At 46.6% G+C, this 13,003-nt stretch overlaps 2 protein-coding genes across 3 annotated transcripts; one reads left to right on the top strand and one right to left on the bottom strand.

Moving 5' to 3' along the window:
* Positions 1 to 33: 33 nt before the first annotated feature.
* LOC120722591 (dedicator of cytokinesis protein 7-like) lies at positions 34 to 7,365 on the bottom strand. The gene is made up of 4 exons (XM_040013616.1): positions 7,202 to 7,365; positions 2,954 to 3,053; positions 880 to 1,055; positions 34 to 125 (listed from the first exon to the last, which is right to left on the bottom strand). Exons 1-4 carry the CDS (start codon positions 7,237 to 7,239, stop codon positions 53 to 55), a joined length of 387 nt encoding a protein of 128 aa, XP_039869550.1. The 5' UTR covers positions 7,240 to 7,365; the 3' UTR covers positions 34 to 52.
* A 1,393-nt stretch (positions 7,366 to 8,758) lies between these two features.
* LOC120722578 (cysteine protease ATG4C-like) lies at positions 8,759 to 12,986 on the top strand. Of its 2 annotated transcripts, XM_040013609.1 has the most exons (4): positions 8,763 to 9,167; positions 9,635 to 9,718; positions 10,249 to 10,299; positions 12,577 to 12,984. In XM_040013609.1, the coding sequence occupies exons 1-4, from the start codon at positions 9,092 to 9,094 to the stop codon at positions 12,810 to 12,812; spliced, it is 447 nt and encodes a 148-aa protein (XP_039869543.1). In that variant the 5' UTR covers positions 8,763 to 9,091; the 3' UTR covers positions 12,813 to 12,984. The 2 variants fall into 2 exon arrangements, with proteins under 2 accessions (XP_039869544.1, XP_039869543.1); XM_040013610.1 differs by lacking the exon at positions 9,635 to 9,718 and having other exon boundaries at positions 8,759 to 9,167; positions 12,577 to 12,986.
* Positions 12,987 to 13,003: the final 17 nt, after the last annotated feature.

Raw genomic sequence — 13,003 nt, 5'->3', positions numbered from 1 at the left:
TTATTTCAGGATTATTATGTGTATTTTAAGAATATTTTCACATGGTGAAGCCTTACTTTCTATTGACGACTGCCCAGTCTTCTGTGTAGGATCTGACGCAGTCTCTAACATGAGGATCAGTGTCCCTGCAGCCAGACAAACATAATCAACCAAACAAACATTATTTTAACAGAAGAGTCAGACTCTAAATGCAGGCTTACTGATATGGATGGCAGACCATTGAATGTGTTGAAATAAATACATCTTTCTGGTATATCACACGCTGAAGCACACTTGTAATGCTTCTGCCATCTCTTCTGAAATACTAAGAGCCAGCAGTACATTAAGTAAAGACATTAAGCCCACATAGCTTGAAGGATTCCAAGGCGCTCATTAACTTAGTAACCAACCAGTTTACATACACATCTAATATACAGGCATTTGACTTCCATTCTTAATTTTTGCACCTCTATTAAACTGTAGGTAAGCTTATCTTACTATATTTAATAAGATATAGTAAGATAACGCAGCCTCATACAAATGTAGCAAATGATTTAAGGACAGAGCCTTGACATATAAATATATTGCCATTGAGTAAATGATAATTGTTTTTGGAAAATGAAATATGGAACCAAGATCACTATTCCTCATTAAAACCTGCGATTTCACATTAATTTGAAATATGTGCTCTCAACTTTATCTAAATTATTCAATCTCCACTATATATTACAGTCTTTTATAGCTCATTTGTTTGTACATTTAACACAAATTATTTGCATTACAAACAATTACTAGTCTCTCGAGATCAACACATTAAATTCCAAATGCTATTAAATGAAGAAAAGAAAAGAAAAAAAACAACAAAGAACACTCCACATCTTTCTTCCACGGCAGCCTTACCCGTCTTCAGGGACAGCTTGTACCACTGTGCGACACTCCCTGGGTGTGTAGATGACCTCAATGTCATCTGGGGGAAACTCAATCAGATCTCTCAGGGGACCTGACTCAACGATGGGAGGGTGAGTGATAAGGTACTCCTCAAAATCCACCGGCTCCACCGCCTCCGTGAGCGGAACCTGGTGGGTGATGAGAAAGTGTGACAGGGAGAAAATCAGAGGGATGGGAGAAGTTAAGTAGCTGTTAAGGGCATACACGTCAGTACAGCTCGGCTACTTTTTTTTCTTTGTCTACAAATGTCTTAATAAAGTCGTCTCTACTTTTAAGCAAATGTTTCACAAATGCAGTTATTGAGAAAAAAGGGAGAGCTGGTGTTATTTGTCACTCTATTATAGAGCACCGTGTTCTGCAATAATAGATCTAAAATATGAGGTGATTTATGTCAATTCTGTTAGGGGAACTGTTTTAGATTTCAGATCATTGTTAATTTCATAATAAAAAAAAAATCAGTTGTAAGAAAGACCCGTGTGGGATTTGAGAATATCCTCAAAGCTGATACAAGCAGCCAGATTATCACAGGTTAATGACATCATGGGTCTTACTGCGTTGACACAGGGGAGGATACTAGCAGTAATGTGGTAACCACACACCGTGTATGTCAATGAAATTCATTTTGTAACTTGTGGTGATGAAAAGCAACGACCTGTAGAAGCAAAGAATACTGGTGATGGACATACGAAGGAGTGATAAAAATATACACAACCGGAGCTAACACAGACCTACAGTTAACTGCAAAGCAATGCAAAACAAGCCAATCACTATATATCTGAATAAAACTTATGGCTGCATCCTCTACTTGGGTTTCTTTCTAATGCCCGCATCTCTACACCATTCAGGGCCTCTAAAACAGATATCTTGCCTGAAAGGGCTTCCAACTCCATTTCAGTTTCAAATGTCTGATAATATAATCAACTCTAGAATTACTTTATATGCTAATTATAAGTCACTTTGTCTGCTTCTCTGATTTGCACATGTGTTGCTAACATTGTTGTCTAAGCTAGAAGCTTTTATGCTTATTAATTCTGAGTTTCCACCTTGCCATTCGTCCTAGCAAAAACAAACAACTCGCTGGTCTTTCTGTTAGTGCTGTTCTTATTGTATTCTTCCACCATAATATTTTCTATAGCTAAGCAACCAGTCCTCTGTTTCTATGTTAACATTTTACGTGAAAAGTGGTGTCATATGCTTTTCAGCATTTTAATGTGGATGAAGATCCTTCTGAAACATTCTGAAATGAAAATGTGCTAGTGTGGACGCAGCGTTTGCCTGCTTCTACAAGTGGAACCCAGGGAGAATCTGTTTTAGCAGCTTCATTTTAAGGGTCTGTCTGTGCGTGTCTGTGTTTGTCTGTGTGTGGGTGTGTACATGCATGTTTGTTCTTCTTCCCCTTGAGGAATTTGAACACGAATATCTTTCACAGTTTTAATTAGAGACCAAATGCAGCCTAATTAAGTAGTGAAGGTGGGACCACGTGTTGGTGTTTCGGCTCAGGAGTACTCAGGGTCAATTGACACTACTCCTTTAACAAACACGAGCCATTTTTACACAGATGCTAAGCCAAATAAAGGTAGCATGATACTGCCTACAGCATGTGATTTTAGATACCATGACCTTGTTGTGGAATCGAAGGCACAACAGTTTATACATCAGTACTACCATTGTAATATTATCATGCCTTACCTGCTAATCTTTTCTACAATCAACGATTGTCACGCTCAAAGCTCAAAGTCAGAACAATAACGATACAAAACAGAAAGGGATAATAATGATGGAGCTGCACCAACACCTTCAAATGTCTGTGTAAAAAGGCTTAATGTGGTGAACAGGACAATCAATAGTTATCCCTCATGGCACTCTGCTAGACAGTTGTGCAGCTTTTCACATGTACCAAAAACCCAAAGCAAAACACCCCTGACCCCAATTAGAGAAAACATCGATCTCATTTGAAGAAAACCAACTACTACAACTGTTTACATGTAAACACAATGAATGATCAGCGGCCTTTCAGACTACTCACTGTGTTACTTGTTGTTGTTCCGACGTTGAGGTTTTTGAAGAGCTGTGGGGAGCCTCCATACTGTCCAGCTATCTGTTTCCTAACCTCTGCTGCCACAGTCCTGCAAACAGAGTAACAGGTAGAGAGGACAAGAAATAATTCAGCTTATGCAAAAAGTCTCTCTAGACATCCATTAAGTGGATATTGCAGGCTTATTAGTATTTAGAATCATATTAAGACCATCCCAGTATATTTCTCACAGTAAGGACGAATGACGGCCATGAATGACGGATCCCAGTACTGGTGTGATTAAAACAGAACAACAGAACAAACCAGTGATGGAAATGTGTCTGTGTAAAGCTGCATACACACTGCAAGCAATTCACAGCAACGTGACAGCCAGAGATTACAGAAAGCAAATGATATTTGGTAACTTCAAGCAACTATGGGCAAAATAACTGCTAGCAGCATGAAGTGGGCAAGACCTGTGATAAACTTTCAGGCAAGCAACTGAAGAGACTCCTAATGAAAGTGAAAAATACCGCTGATTGACATATGACCTGCTACTAAAATCATTAGAAGGTCAGCTGGGCAACCGAACCCTGCAATGTCCACAAGCAACCAGACGGCAATTTCAAAGTGATGTGCCACAAGCGAATAGCTTCAACTATGTATACAGCTTAAGAATAAAAAAAAAACATCCAAGGACAGTGATGTAACTACTACTGATATAGCAAAGCATGAATATTTTCATATTCTCCAACATATGAAATGGATTATTGTAGATTTAGTGGAATAACCCATAAATTTAACCCACCAATTTAACCCATCTTGGCAAAATAATGCCAAGATGAATGACAGAAGCTACATTTGAACTCATGTGCAAGCTCTGATTTATCCAAAACTGTGAACAACAGTGGTTGCACTGGGAAAATACAGCGCTACAACCACAGAAGTATTATAAGTAGTAATCTCAAATATGACACTATGTGGTGAATGTATTTATATCCTTTCAGAGGTTTTTGCTGGGACTGTCCCAGAAACACCAACAAAGGTTTATTGTACAGTGAGACCTTTCCAGTAATGTATGGTATGTGACTGTCCCTGGTACAGTCAGTGTTCTACATTAAAAAAAATGTCCCACGCGGTCGAAGTGCAATAAAGAGGGTTGGATCTATCACAAAATATTATTTCCCCTATACAACATTAGGTAATAAGATTGCATTATCTTTTTCTCAATTTCATAATGCAATTCTAGCACCAGTCGTATTTATGTGGAAAACATACTTCGCTCTGCCTCCAGTATATAAAAATTGACACTAACAACACTGGTACCACTATATCAGCTATGTAACACAAGATTAACTACAGTATCCAGTATGATATTTGTCTCAGTCAATGATATGGAGTACTGACAAAAGTCAAAGTTTGGTGAATTAAAAAAACCCAAAAAACTGCATGATTGCAAAAATGGCATATTTATTTACTTTAAATTCCTTGAGAAGCTAAAAATGTAGGCTTTTTTATTGAATCATTTGGGTTATCTCATAACATACAAAGATTTTTTTTAAAAGGCATGCTGAAGGATTTTGGCTATGTCCAACTAACTACCTAAATGCAGTTGCTACTTCAAGCAACTCACTGGGATATGTAAAACTAACAAACACAGAGGATCACATTTTTTTGTATTTTAACTCTCCTTCTGTCTCTGCTGAGCTTCACTGTGTTAGCTCAGACAGCATCGTGTATTACACCAATACACAGCAGAAAAAAATAATTAAAAAGAAAAATCCCTGGACCCCAGTGGTCAGCACAAAGCTCTCAGTCTTCAATTGTGGCTGTAGCCACGCACATTCGAAGGTCCTTTAAATCACAGCAACCACCAAAACCACTTAAAGATTTTTGCCTTGAACAGAAAAACAATGCAGCAAGAGGCCCAAAGTGACACAAACAAATTAAAGCCAAGGAAAAAAGCTACAAACTAAAGGGCCAAGGTTATGTTACACTGCTAATGCAGAGTGTTATGATTTTTTGTAATATTTTTCCTCATAAGCAACAAACTCTCTAATGTGTCTGTTTCTCTCCACTCTCATTCTAAAAGTTGTATCATAACGACTAGCTTGAAGGTGACTTTAGACTCTGGCCCATAATTACAGCAATTGTGAGTACAGATCACTTGTGATTGAGTCTGTGAGATCATTACAAAAGTCACATCCCTTTCCGATTTTCTAAATCGGCTACGATCATCTCCACTCCTGTAATGCATGAGCATCAGACAAGACTACAAACAAAATGTCACAGTTATCATTTTAAGCAGGAAAACAAAACAAAAGCAGCATGATCCAACTTTCCAGCTTAAGATGAACAAGATTATGTTCTGTGGGAGAGATCAGGAGGTCTCTGCAGAGCCGTGCTGTCACAGCTGGGGAAAAAGCACAAGGCTGCACTGACAAACACATTCCACACTGCTCCCCGAGCCCTCCTGCCAGACCTTTACTTAGCACTGGTCACTGCACAGAGGAATAACTTGATTAAGCAAACAGGATATCTGACAAAGATGGTAAAAACAACAACTTCTCTTCCCAGGCGCAAAATAGAAAGTGGAAGCAAAAGAAGAATCATAGCTTAACAATCCTGAGGCAGGACTGTGCCTTCTGAGTAGGAGGAAATTTGACTTAAAATATGTGATAGCGGGCACCGGTTTAGGTCGCTGGGATGAGCAGGCAACCGTATGCCCATGGCTGAGAGTGGCAAGCCTCGATTCGAATCCGACCCACAGCTCTTTGCCGCCTGTCTTCCCCTCTCTCTCTACCTCTGCTTTCCTGTCACTCTTCACTGTACCCTTTCAAAAGGCCAAAAAATATGTGATAATAGCTTTCATTAAAAAGAAAGAGTGTAGCTAAACAAGTTCAGCAGAGAACTCTTGTCCTTTGTTACGTGAATAATTTTAGCATGTTAAAAAGCATTCCAACAGGCTGTGAGAAGATTAACAGGGAACCATTTCAACTTTTATTGAGGCCTGTCATGCCCATAATACAGATATAATATCACAACTGCAATATAAAGCAGCCAAATTCAATAACAAATCTACTTTGTCTACTTAAACTGAGCCAGAAAAATGTCATTAAATGTCACAGGTTTCTTAATGAGGGCCGCGACTTATATTACTCTGCATGATCATGTGCATGCCATCCAAAAGGCATCTCAGAATCATCCTGTAAGTAATTTAATAATAATGTAAAGTCCCAATAATACGATGGAAAGTTAATATATGGTAGATTCATATTCTTTCAGTCGGGACATAAACAACTTCTACGGGAAAATGTCAAGATGATAGTGAACTTACTACAGTTCAATAATGAAAACACATTTGCTTCAAATAGATTATCGATTTTAAAATAGACAACACTCAGGAGCATGTCTGTGGTCTTATGTAATCATCTTTCCGTTCACTGTGGATCACAGTGAAACGCTCTCCAGAGAGATGTAAATTCTTATCTCATCTAACAGCACCACACAGAGAACAGGTCAACCAGCAGGCACGCATGCATATACTTGCTCAACAATTTGTAAAACGCCTTCATTGTTCGGACATTAATTGATCAGCAATAACAGTGATTAAATACGTCTATGTTGATCTGTACTGTACAGCTATCTGAACACTGACTGGGAAGATGGCATTTGACAGCTTGCACAAAGCCCTTTGTTAAAGAGATTACTTTGATCTGTCTGAGGGGCGGGGAAGAGATTATAATATCAGTATTTGATATCAGCGGAGGGAGGCTTTTGTTCCAAGTAATAAATGTGCAATCTCGTTTCAGTTAGGTAAATCTTTAAACATAACAAAGTTCAGGCACATCTCTCCCAGTGTCAGTAGTACCTAGCTGCCCATCGTTAGCTACTGTAAGCGAGATAGCTACTTGTCCAAAATTAACGGTTATCAATTTACAGTAGCTACGTTCATTTCGGTAATTATAATTATTGAAAGTCTGTTTCCTCTCCACCCCGGACACATACATAAATATGATATCACCCCTTTGTTAGTATTCACTGGTAAAGGACAGTAGCAGCTAGCAGTGTCGCTGTCTGTCTGGGTGGGTCTGAGCATCTTTGCAGTCACAGCTAACAAGCGGCTAGCTCAGAGCAGCAAGGCTGCGCTGGCGGCTGGGCCTCCTTCATAGGGTTCCCTCAGCATTGGTCTGAGGGCGACCTACATGGAAGTCCTCGGTGGGCATTTTGCGAGCACGTTGCGGTATGTTAAGTCTTTACCTGCTAATTTTTTGGGCGAAGGCGCGGCGTTCAGCCATGGCAGTGGCCGCTGATGTGCTTAAGCAAATTCCCAGGCAGGCAGGCAGCAGGCAGACTCCGTTTTCCACTCAATACGGCCACAGGGAAAAACGGGAAAACAGGAGAATGGATCATTACCGTAATGAACGTAACGCTGTGCCACAGAACACACCCAATGAAAAGTACTTGCGCATTCTCATTTCAAAAAGAACTCGGGTGGGTTAAGGAAGAAGGATTACGGATAAAATACTATTAATGAATAGCGAACATGAACATCTTTCAAAACTAAAGACACTTGAGAATTATCGGGAAAAGCAGTTATCACGAAATTATAGTAAAACCAGGTGCAGGACCTATAAGAAGCTGAAATATGTAAATAATACTGATAATTTTGCATGATTATACATGTCAAATATTTTTACTTGCATTTTTTTTGTCTTCACGGGTAAAGCAGCAGTATTTGTTAATGGATAATAATAATTTATAAATTAAGTTGTAAGTTAAAATATTTGTTTCTCAATATATATTGGAGTAGAAATAAGTAGAAGTAAAATATTGATGTATAGTGCTTCACATTTGTACTAAACTTCAACATTTGACACTTGAGTAAAAGTTACTTTGTATGCCGATTTGTATGCATGAGTTAAACAAAGGAGTATTTTTAAAAAGGACTGGAAGTTTGCTGGAAGTTTGTGCGACATAACTGAGAAAAATATATGTATGAAAAAAGAACTACTTCATTGTCGTCCTTAACAACCGTAAACAATAATCATAATACCGTAGAAATGAAAACAAATAGCATAAAGACTTTGTCAATTGTAGATAATGCAAATGAAACACATTCAAAAGAAAAGAGACTACATTTTATCATCTTCTTTTATACGGATTACTTTAGAAGCCACTGAGTAATGTTGTCTTCAGGTTTTGTGAAATAATAGAATAAAGTTCTTTGTTTTTTAAAAACGACAATTTCAATAATGCTTTTATTTCCTGAAAATCGGTTTACAGTAAATGTTTAAATAGACTGCAGTAGCTGTAGTAAAAGCAAACACGTAAATTTAGAGAACAATTTGTCAACATTATTAAAATAATTAAGTCGCAACCGTCTTAACACTGTTAAGACTTAACAAGTCTCAACAGTAATAGGAGTTAAACTAAATAGTCGAATTTCTGTAAGAGAAAGAGAAAAAATGAATATTATCAGGATAACTGTATAACATTGATAGGTTAAATCTCTATTGTATATTACTGTAACGGTAGACTAGATCCATAAAAAATAAAGGACTGAATGAATAAATAAATACGATGAAAATGAACATCAGCCATTGTAGCGATGTAATTAAAATATTTTTTTATACCACGCCCTGCCCATTTGTACGACAGAGAGCGCTTGTTCTTATTAAAAGAACTACCCAAACAAAGCAGAGTGGAGTTAAAGGCAGTTAATAATGGGAAACCGCTTTTAACGCCGCCCTGTCGGGTTGTCTGGATTTATTTTTCAGGCTAACCCTCACCGGTTTTACTACTTCTTCCCAGCGGAAGCACCGCGAGATCACCTGACTTCACTGTTTCTACTTCCTCAAAATGTAAATATTGGCGTTCGTGTTTGGGGTGTGAGTTCATATCGCAACTACTGGACGACAAACTGTGTTTTAAATGATCTTTTTGACATGTTTCAACACGGAGCTGCAACGCGTCTGTGAGGGAAACACGAACGGATGGAGGAAACTAAAATGAAGCGATGTTCTCACTGCAAGCTTTAATGTCATGTCATTTTTGTACCTCGAAGTCATAGTTAGTTAACACTGTGTGTGCGTCACGTAAAACGGTTGTAGGCTGAATGGGAATGGGTTTCCTCCCTCACTGTTTCAAATGGAGAATAAAGGGAGCGACGAGGTGGAAAAATTGAAGACAAAGTTCTTGTCCGTGTGGCACAATGTGAAGTACAGTAAGTAATTGGCTGCAGGCTTACACACACACACACACACACACACACACACACACACACACACACACACACACACACACACACACACACACACACACACACACACACACACACACACACAATGTTTAGCCCTGAGTGCCTGCTTTGTTTTCAATGCTCGCGTCACTGATGTGTTGCTTTGACTTGTCCATGTTCTCTACAACAGAACACACACTCACACAGTCTTATGCTGCTTAGTCACTCCTTAAAATAGTTCTTCATCAAACTTTTCCACGTTGTATTGTATGTTTTCCCTCTACTGGCCTACTTTTGTCCAATGGCGAACGCTCTCCGTCTTATTAACAAGAAGTCAGGAGTCACGGAACTGACCCTGTACACTTACTGATTAGTTTCCTAGGATAGGTGTGTCAGTTAAATCTCGCCATCGATGAAGCTGCGACATATTGTCTGTTTACTCTGTGTCTTAGGTTGGGCTCTCAAACCAAAGACGTCATTCAGTAGAAATTCTCCTGTGCTGCTTCTGGGAAAATGTTACCATTTTAAGGCTGAAGGTATGCATGAACACATGCAGGTACATAAATAAATGGACACTTTTATGCTGATTGAATTCCCTGTAATAACAAAGTTACAGACAATACTGGTTCCCCAAAAGATGGGGAAACTGTGTGAAACAAAAACAAAAAACAGAATCACACATCATTATACCCCACACAATTATAGGCTCACTTTTAATTATTTTATGTACACTTTACCCAGCACCCAACTTTATTGAAAAAAATTGTATACAGTATATATGTACGTACAGTATGTAACAAATAACCTAAGCACCAGTATTAACTTGTGTAATTTTTACGAATCAACATCTAAGTAGATATTGTTTAGATCATTCTCATATTTGTGGTTAGTGAAATAGCAGGATTGTGTCTTTGATCCATCCATTGAATTTGTAGATAAATTGCGCTAAGCAGTTACGCCAATTAGTATGAGCCACAAGTAAGAAATTGCAATAAGAAAGTTAAAATGATCATTTTATTATAATTGACACAAAAAGTAACTGCAAATCCCTTTTATCTTTTTTTAGCCACAGATGAAGAGAGTCCTACTGAAGCCTCTGTTGAGGACCTTGTTATGGGTGGGGTGTGTGGTGGGGGTGGTGTGTGTGGGGGTTGGTGGGGGGGTGGGGGGGGGTGGGTTGTGTGGGGTTGTTGTGGGCGGTGGGGTGTTTGGGGGGGGGGGGGTGGGTGGGGGGGGGGGTGGTGGGTGGGGTTGGGGGGGTGGGGTGGGTGGGGGGTGGGTGGGGGGTGGTGGGGGGGGGGGGGGGGGGGGGGGTGGGGGTGGTGGTGGGTGGGGGGGGGGGGGGGGGGGGGGTGGGGGGGTGGGGGGGGGTGGGGGGGGTTTGTGGGTGGTGGTGTGGGTGGGGTGGGGGTGGGGGGTGGTGGGGGGGGGGGTGGGGGGGGGGTGGTGGGTTGTTTGGGGGGGGGGGGGGGGTTGGGGGTGGGTGGGGGTTGGGGTTGGGTGTGTGGTGGGGGGGGGTGGTTGGGGGGGTGGTGTGTTGGGGGGTGGTGTTGGGTTGGGGTGGGGTGGTTTGGTGGTGGTGTGTGTGGGGGGGGGGTTTGGGGGGGGGGGGTTGGTGTGGGTTGGGGGGGTGGGGGGGGGGGGGGTGGGGGGTGGGTGGGGGTGGGGGGGTGTGGGGGGGGTTGGGGGGGGTGGGGGGGTGGGGTTTGGGGGGGTGGGTGGGGGGGTGGGGGGTGGTTGGGGGGGGTTGGGTGGTTGGGGGGTTGGTGTGGGGGGTTGGTGGGGGGTGGGGTGGGAGTGGGGGTGTGGTGGGGGGTGGGGGGGTGGGAGGGGGGGGGGGGTGGGGGGCCGCGACCCGGTCCCACCAAGGCGTCCGTCGAACCCCCTATCCAAACATGGGGGGGCGTGGAGGGGGGGTGGTTGGGGTTGGTTGGGGGGGGGGGAACGGGGTGGTGTGGTTGCGGGGGGGGGGTGGGGGTGGGGGGTTGGTGGGTGGGGGGGGTGGGTGTGGGGGGGGTTTTTGGTGGTGGGGGGGGGGGGGGGGGGGGGGGGGGGGGTGGGGGGGGGTGGGGGGGGGGGGGGTGGGTTGGGGTTGGGGTGGGTTGGGGGGGTTTGTGGTGAAGGTTGGGTGGTGGGGGGGTGGGTGGGGGGTGGTGGGGGGGGTGTGGGGGGGGGGGGGGGGGGGGGGGGGGGGGGGGGGTGGGGGGGGGGGGGGGGGGGGGGTGTTGGGGGGGGGGAAGGGGGTGGGGGGGTGGGGGGTGTGGGGGGTGGGGGGGGGGGGGGGGGGGGGTGGGGGTTTTGTGGGGGTGGGGGGTGGGTGGGGGGTTTGTGGGGGGGTGGGGGGGGGTGTTGTGGGGTGGTGGGTTGGTTGGGGGGGGGGGGGGGGGGGGGGGGTGGTGGTGTGGGGGTGGGTGGGTGGGGGGGTGTGGGTTTGGGGGGGGTGGGGGTGTGGTGGGGTGAGTTGGGGTGGTGGGGGGGGTTGGTGTGTGGTGCGGGTTGGGGGGGGGGGGGGGGGTTGTGGGGTTTTGTGGGTGGTGGTGGGGGGGTTGTGGGGTGGTTGGGCGTGGTGGGGGGGCGGGGTGGGGGGGTGGGGGGGCGGGGTGTGGGGGGGGGGGGGTTGGGGTGGGGGTGTGGGTGGGTGGGGGGGGGTGGGGGGGGGGGGGGGGGTTGGGTGTGGGTGTTGGGGTGGTGGGGGGTGGTGGGGGGTGGGGGTTGGGGGGTTGGGGTGGGGTGGGGGGTGGGGGGGGGTGGGGGGGGGGTGGGGGGGTGGGGGGGGGGGGGGGGGGGGGGGGGGGGGGGGGGGGGGGGGGGGGGGGGGGGGGGGGGGGGGGGGGGGGGGGGGGGGGGTGGGGGGGGGGGGGGGGGGGGGGGTGGGGGGGGGGGGGGGGGGGGGGGGGGGGGGGGGGGGGGGGGGGGGGGGGGGGGGGGGGGGGGGTGGGGGGGGGGGGGGGGGGGGGGGGGGGGGGGGGGGGGGGGGGGGGGGGGGGGGGGGGGGGGGGGGGGGGGGGGGGGGGGGGGGGGGGTGGGGGGGGGGGGGGGGGGGGGGGGGTGGGGGGGGGGGGGGGTGGGGGGGGGGGGGGGGGGGGGGGGGGGGGGGGGGGGGGGGGGGGGGGGGGGGGGGGGGGGGGGGGGGGGGGGGGGGGGGGGGGGGGGGGGGGGGGGGGGGGGGGGGGGGGGGGGGGGGGGGGGGGTGGGGGTGGGGTGGTGGGGGGATTGTGGGGGGGGGGGGGGGGGGGGGGGGGGGTGGGGGGGGGTGGGGGGGGGGGGGGGGGGTGGGGGGGGGGGTGGGGTGGGGGGGGGGGGGGGGGGGGGGGGGGGGGGGGGGGGGGGGGGGGGGGTGGGGGGGGGGGGGGGGGGGGGGGGGTGGGGGGGGTTTGGGGTTGGTTTGCGCGGGGGGATGTGGATGCTTTCCGGAGGGATTTTGCATCCCGTGTCTGGCTCACCTACAGGGAAGAGTTTTCCCCTCTGCCAGGCAGCACGCTGACCTCTGACTGTGGCTGGGGCTGCATGCTGAGGGCTGGTCAGATGATGCTGGCTCAAGGACTTATGTTGCACTTCTTGGGAAGAGGTGAGGAAAATGATGGTACTGCAGCTGTGCTACAGTATAACCCCTTACAACAAGATCTATGAAAAATAAAAATCATATATCATTCTAAGTTTAAATATTCAAATTAGTTCATTGTCCCCAAATGTCCTTCTGTTCCCAACGGCCACAGTGTTGCAGTGGTAGCCGGCCCACCTTCCCTTGAATCCATTGCGCTATGTGCGCGGCTTTTCTGTTGTGCGCATGTTCTCCCCTGTTCCATGTGTTGTGCGGCTTC

This window comes from Simochromis diagramma, unplaced genomic scaffold (genome assembly GCF_900408965.1).
Source record: "Simochromis diagramma unplaced genomic scaffold, fSimDia1.1 OVJJ01000649.1, whole genome shotgun sequence".
Lineage (NCBI taxonomy): Eukaryota > Metazoa > Chordata > Actinopteri > Cichliformes > Cichlidae > Simochromis > Simochromis diagramma.
Note: the sequence above shows the minus strand (reverse complement) of the source record. Positions and strands in the feature narration are given on the sequence as shown.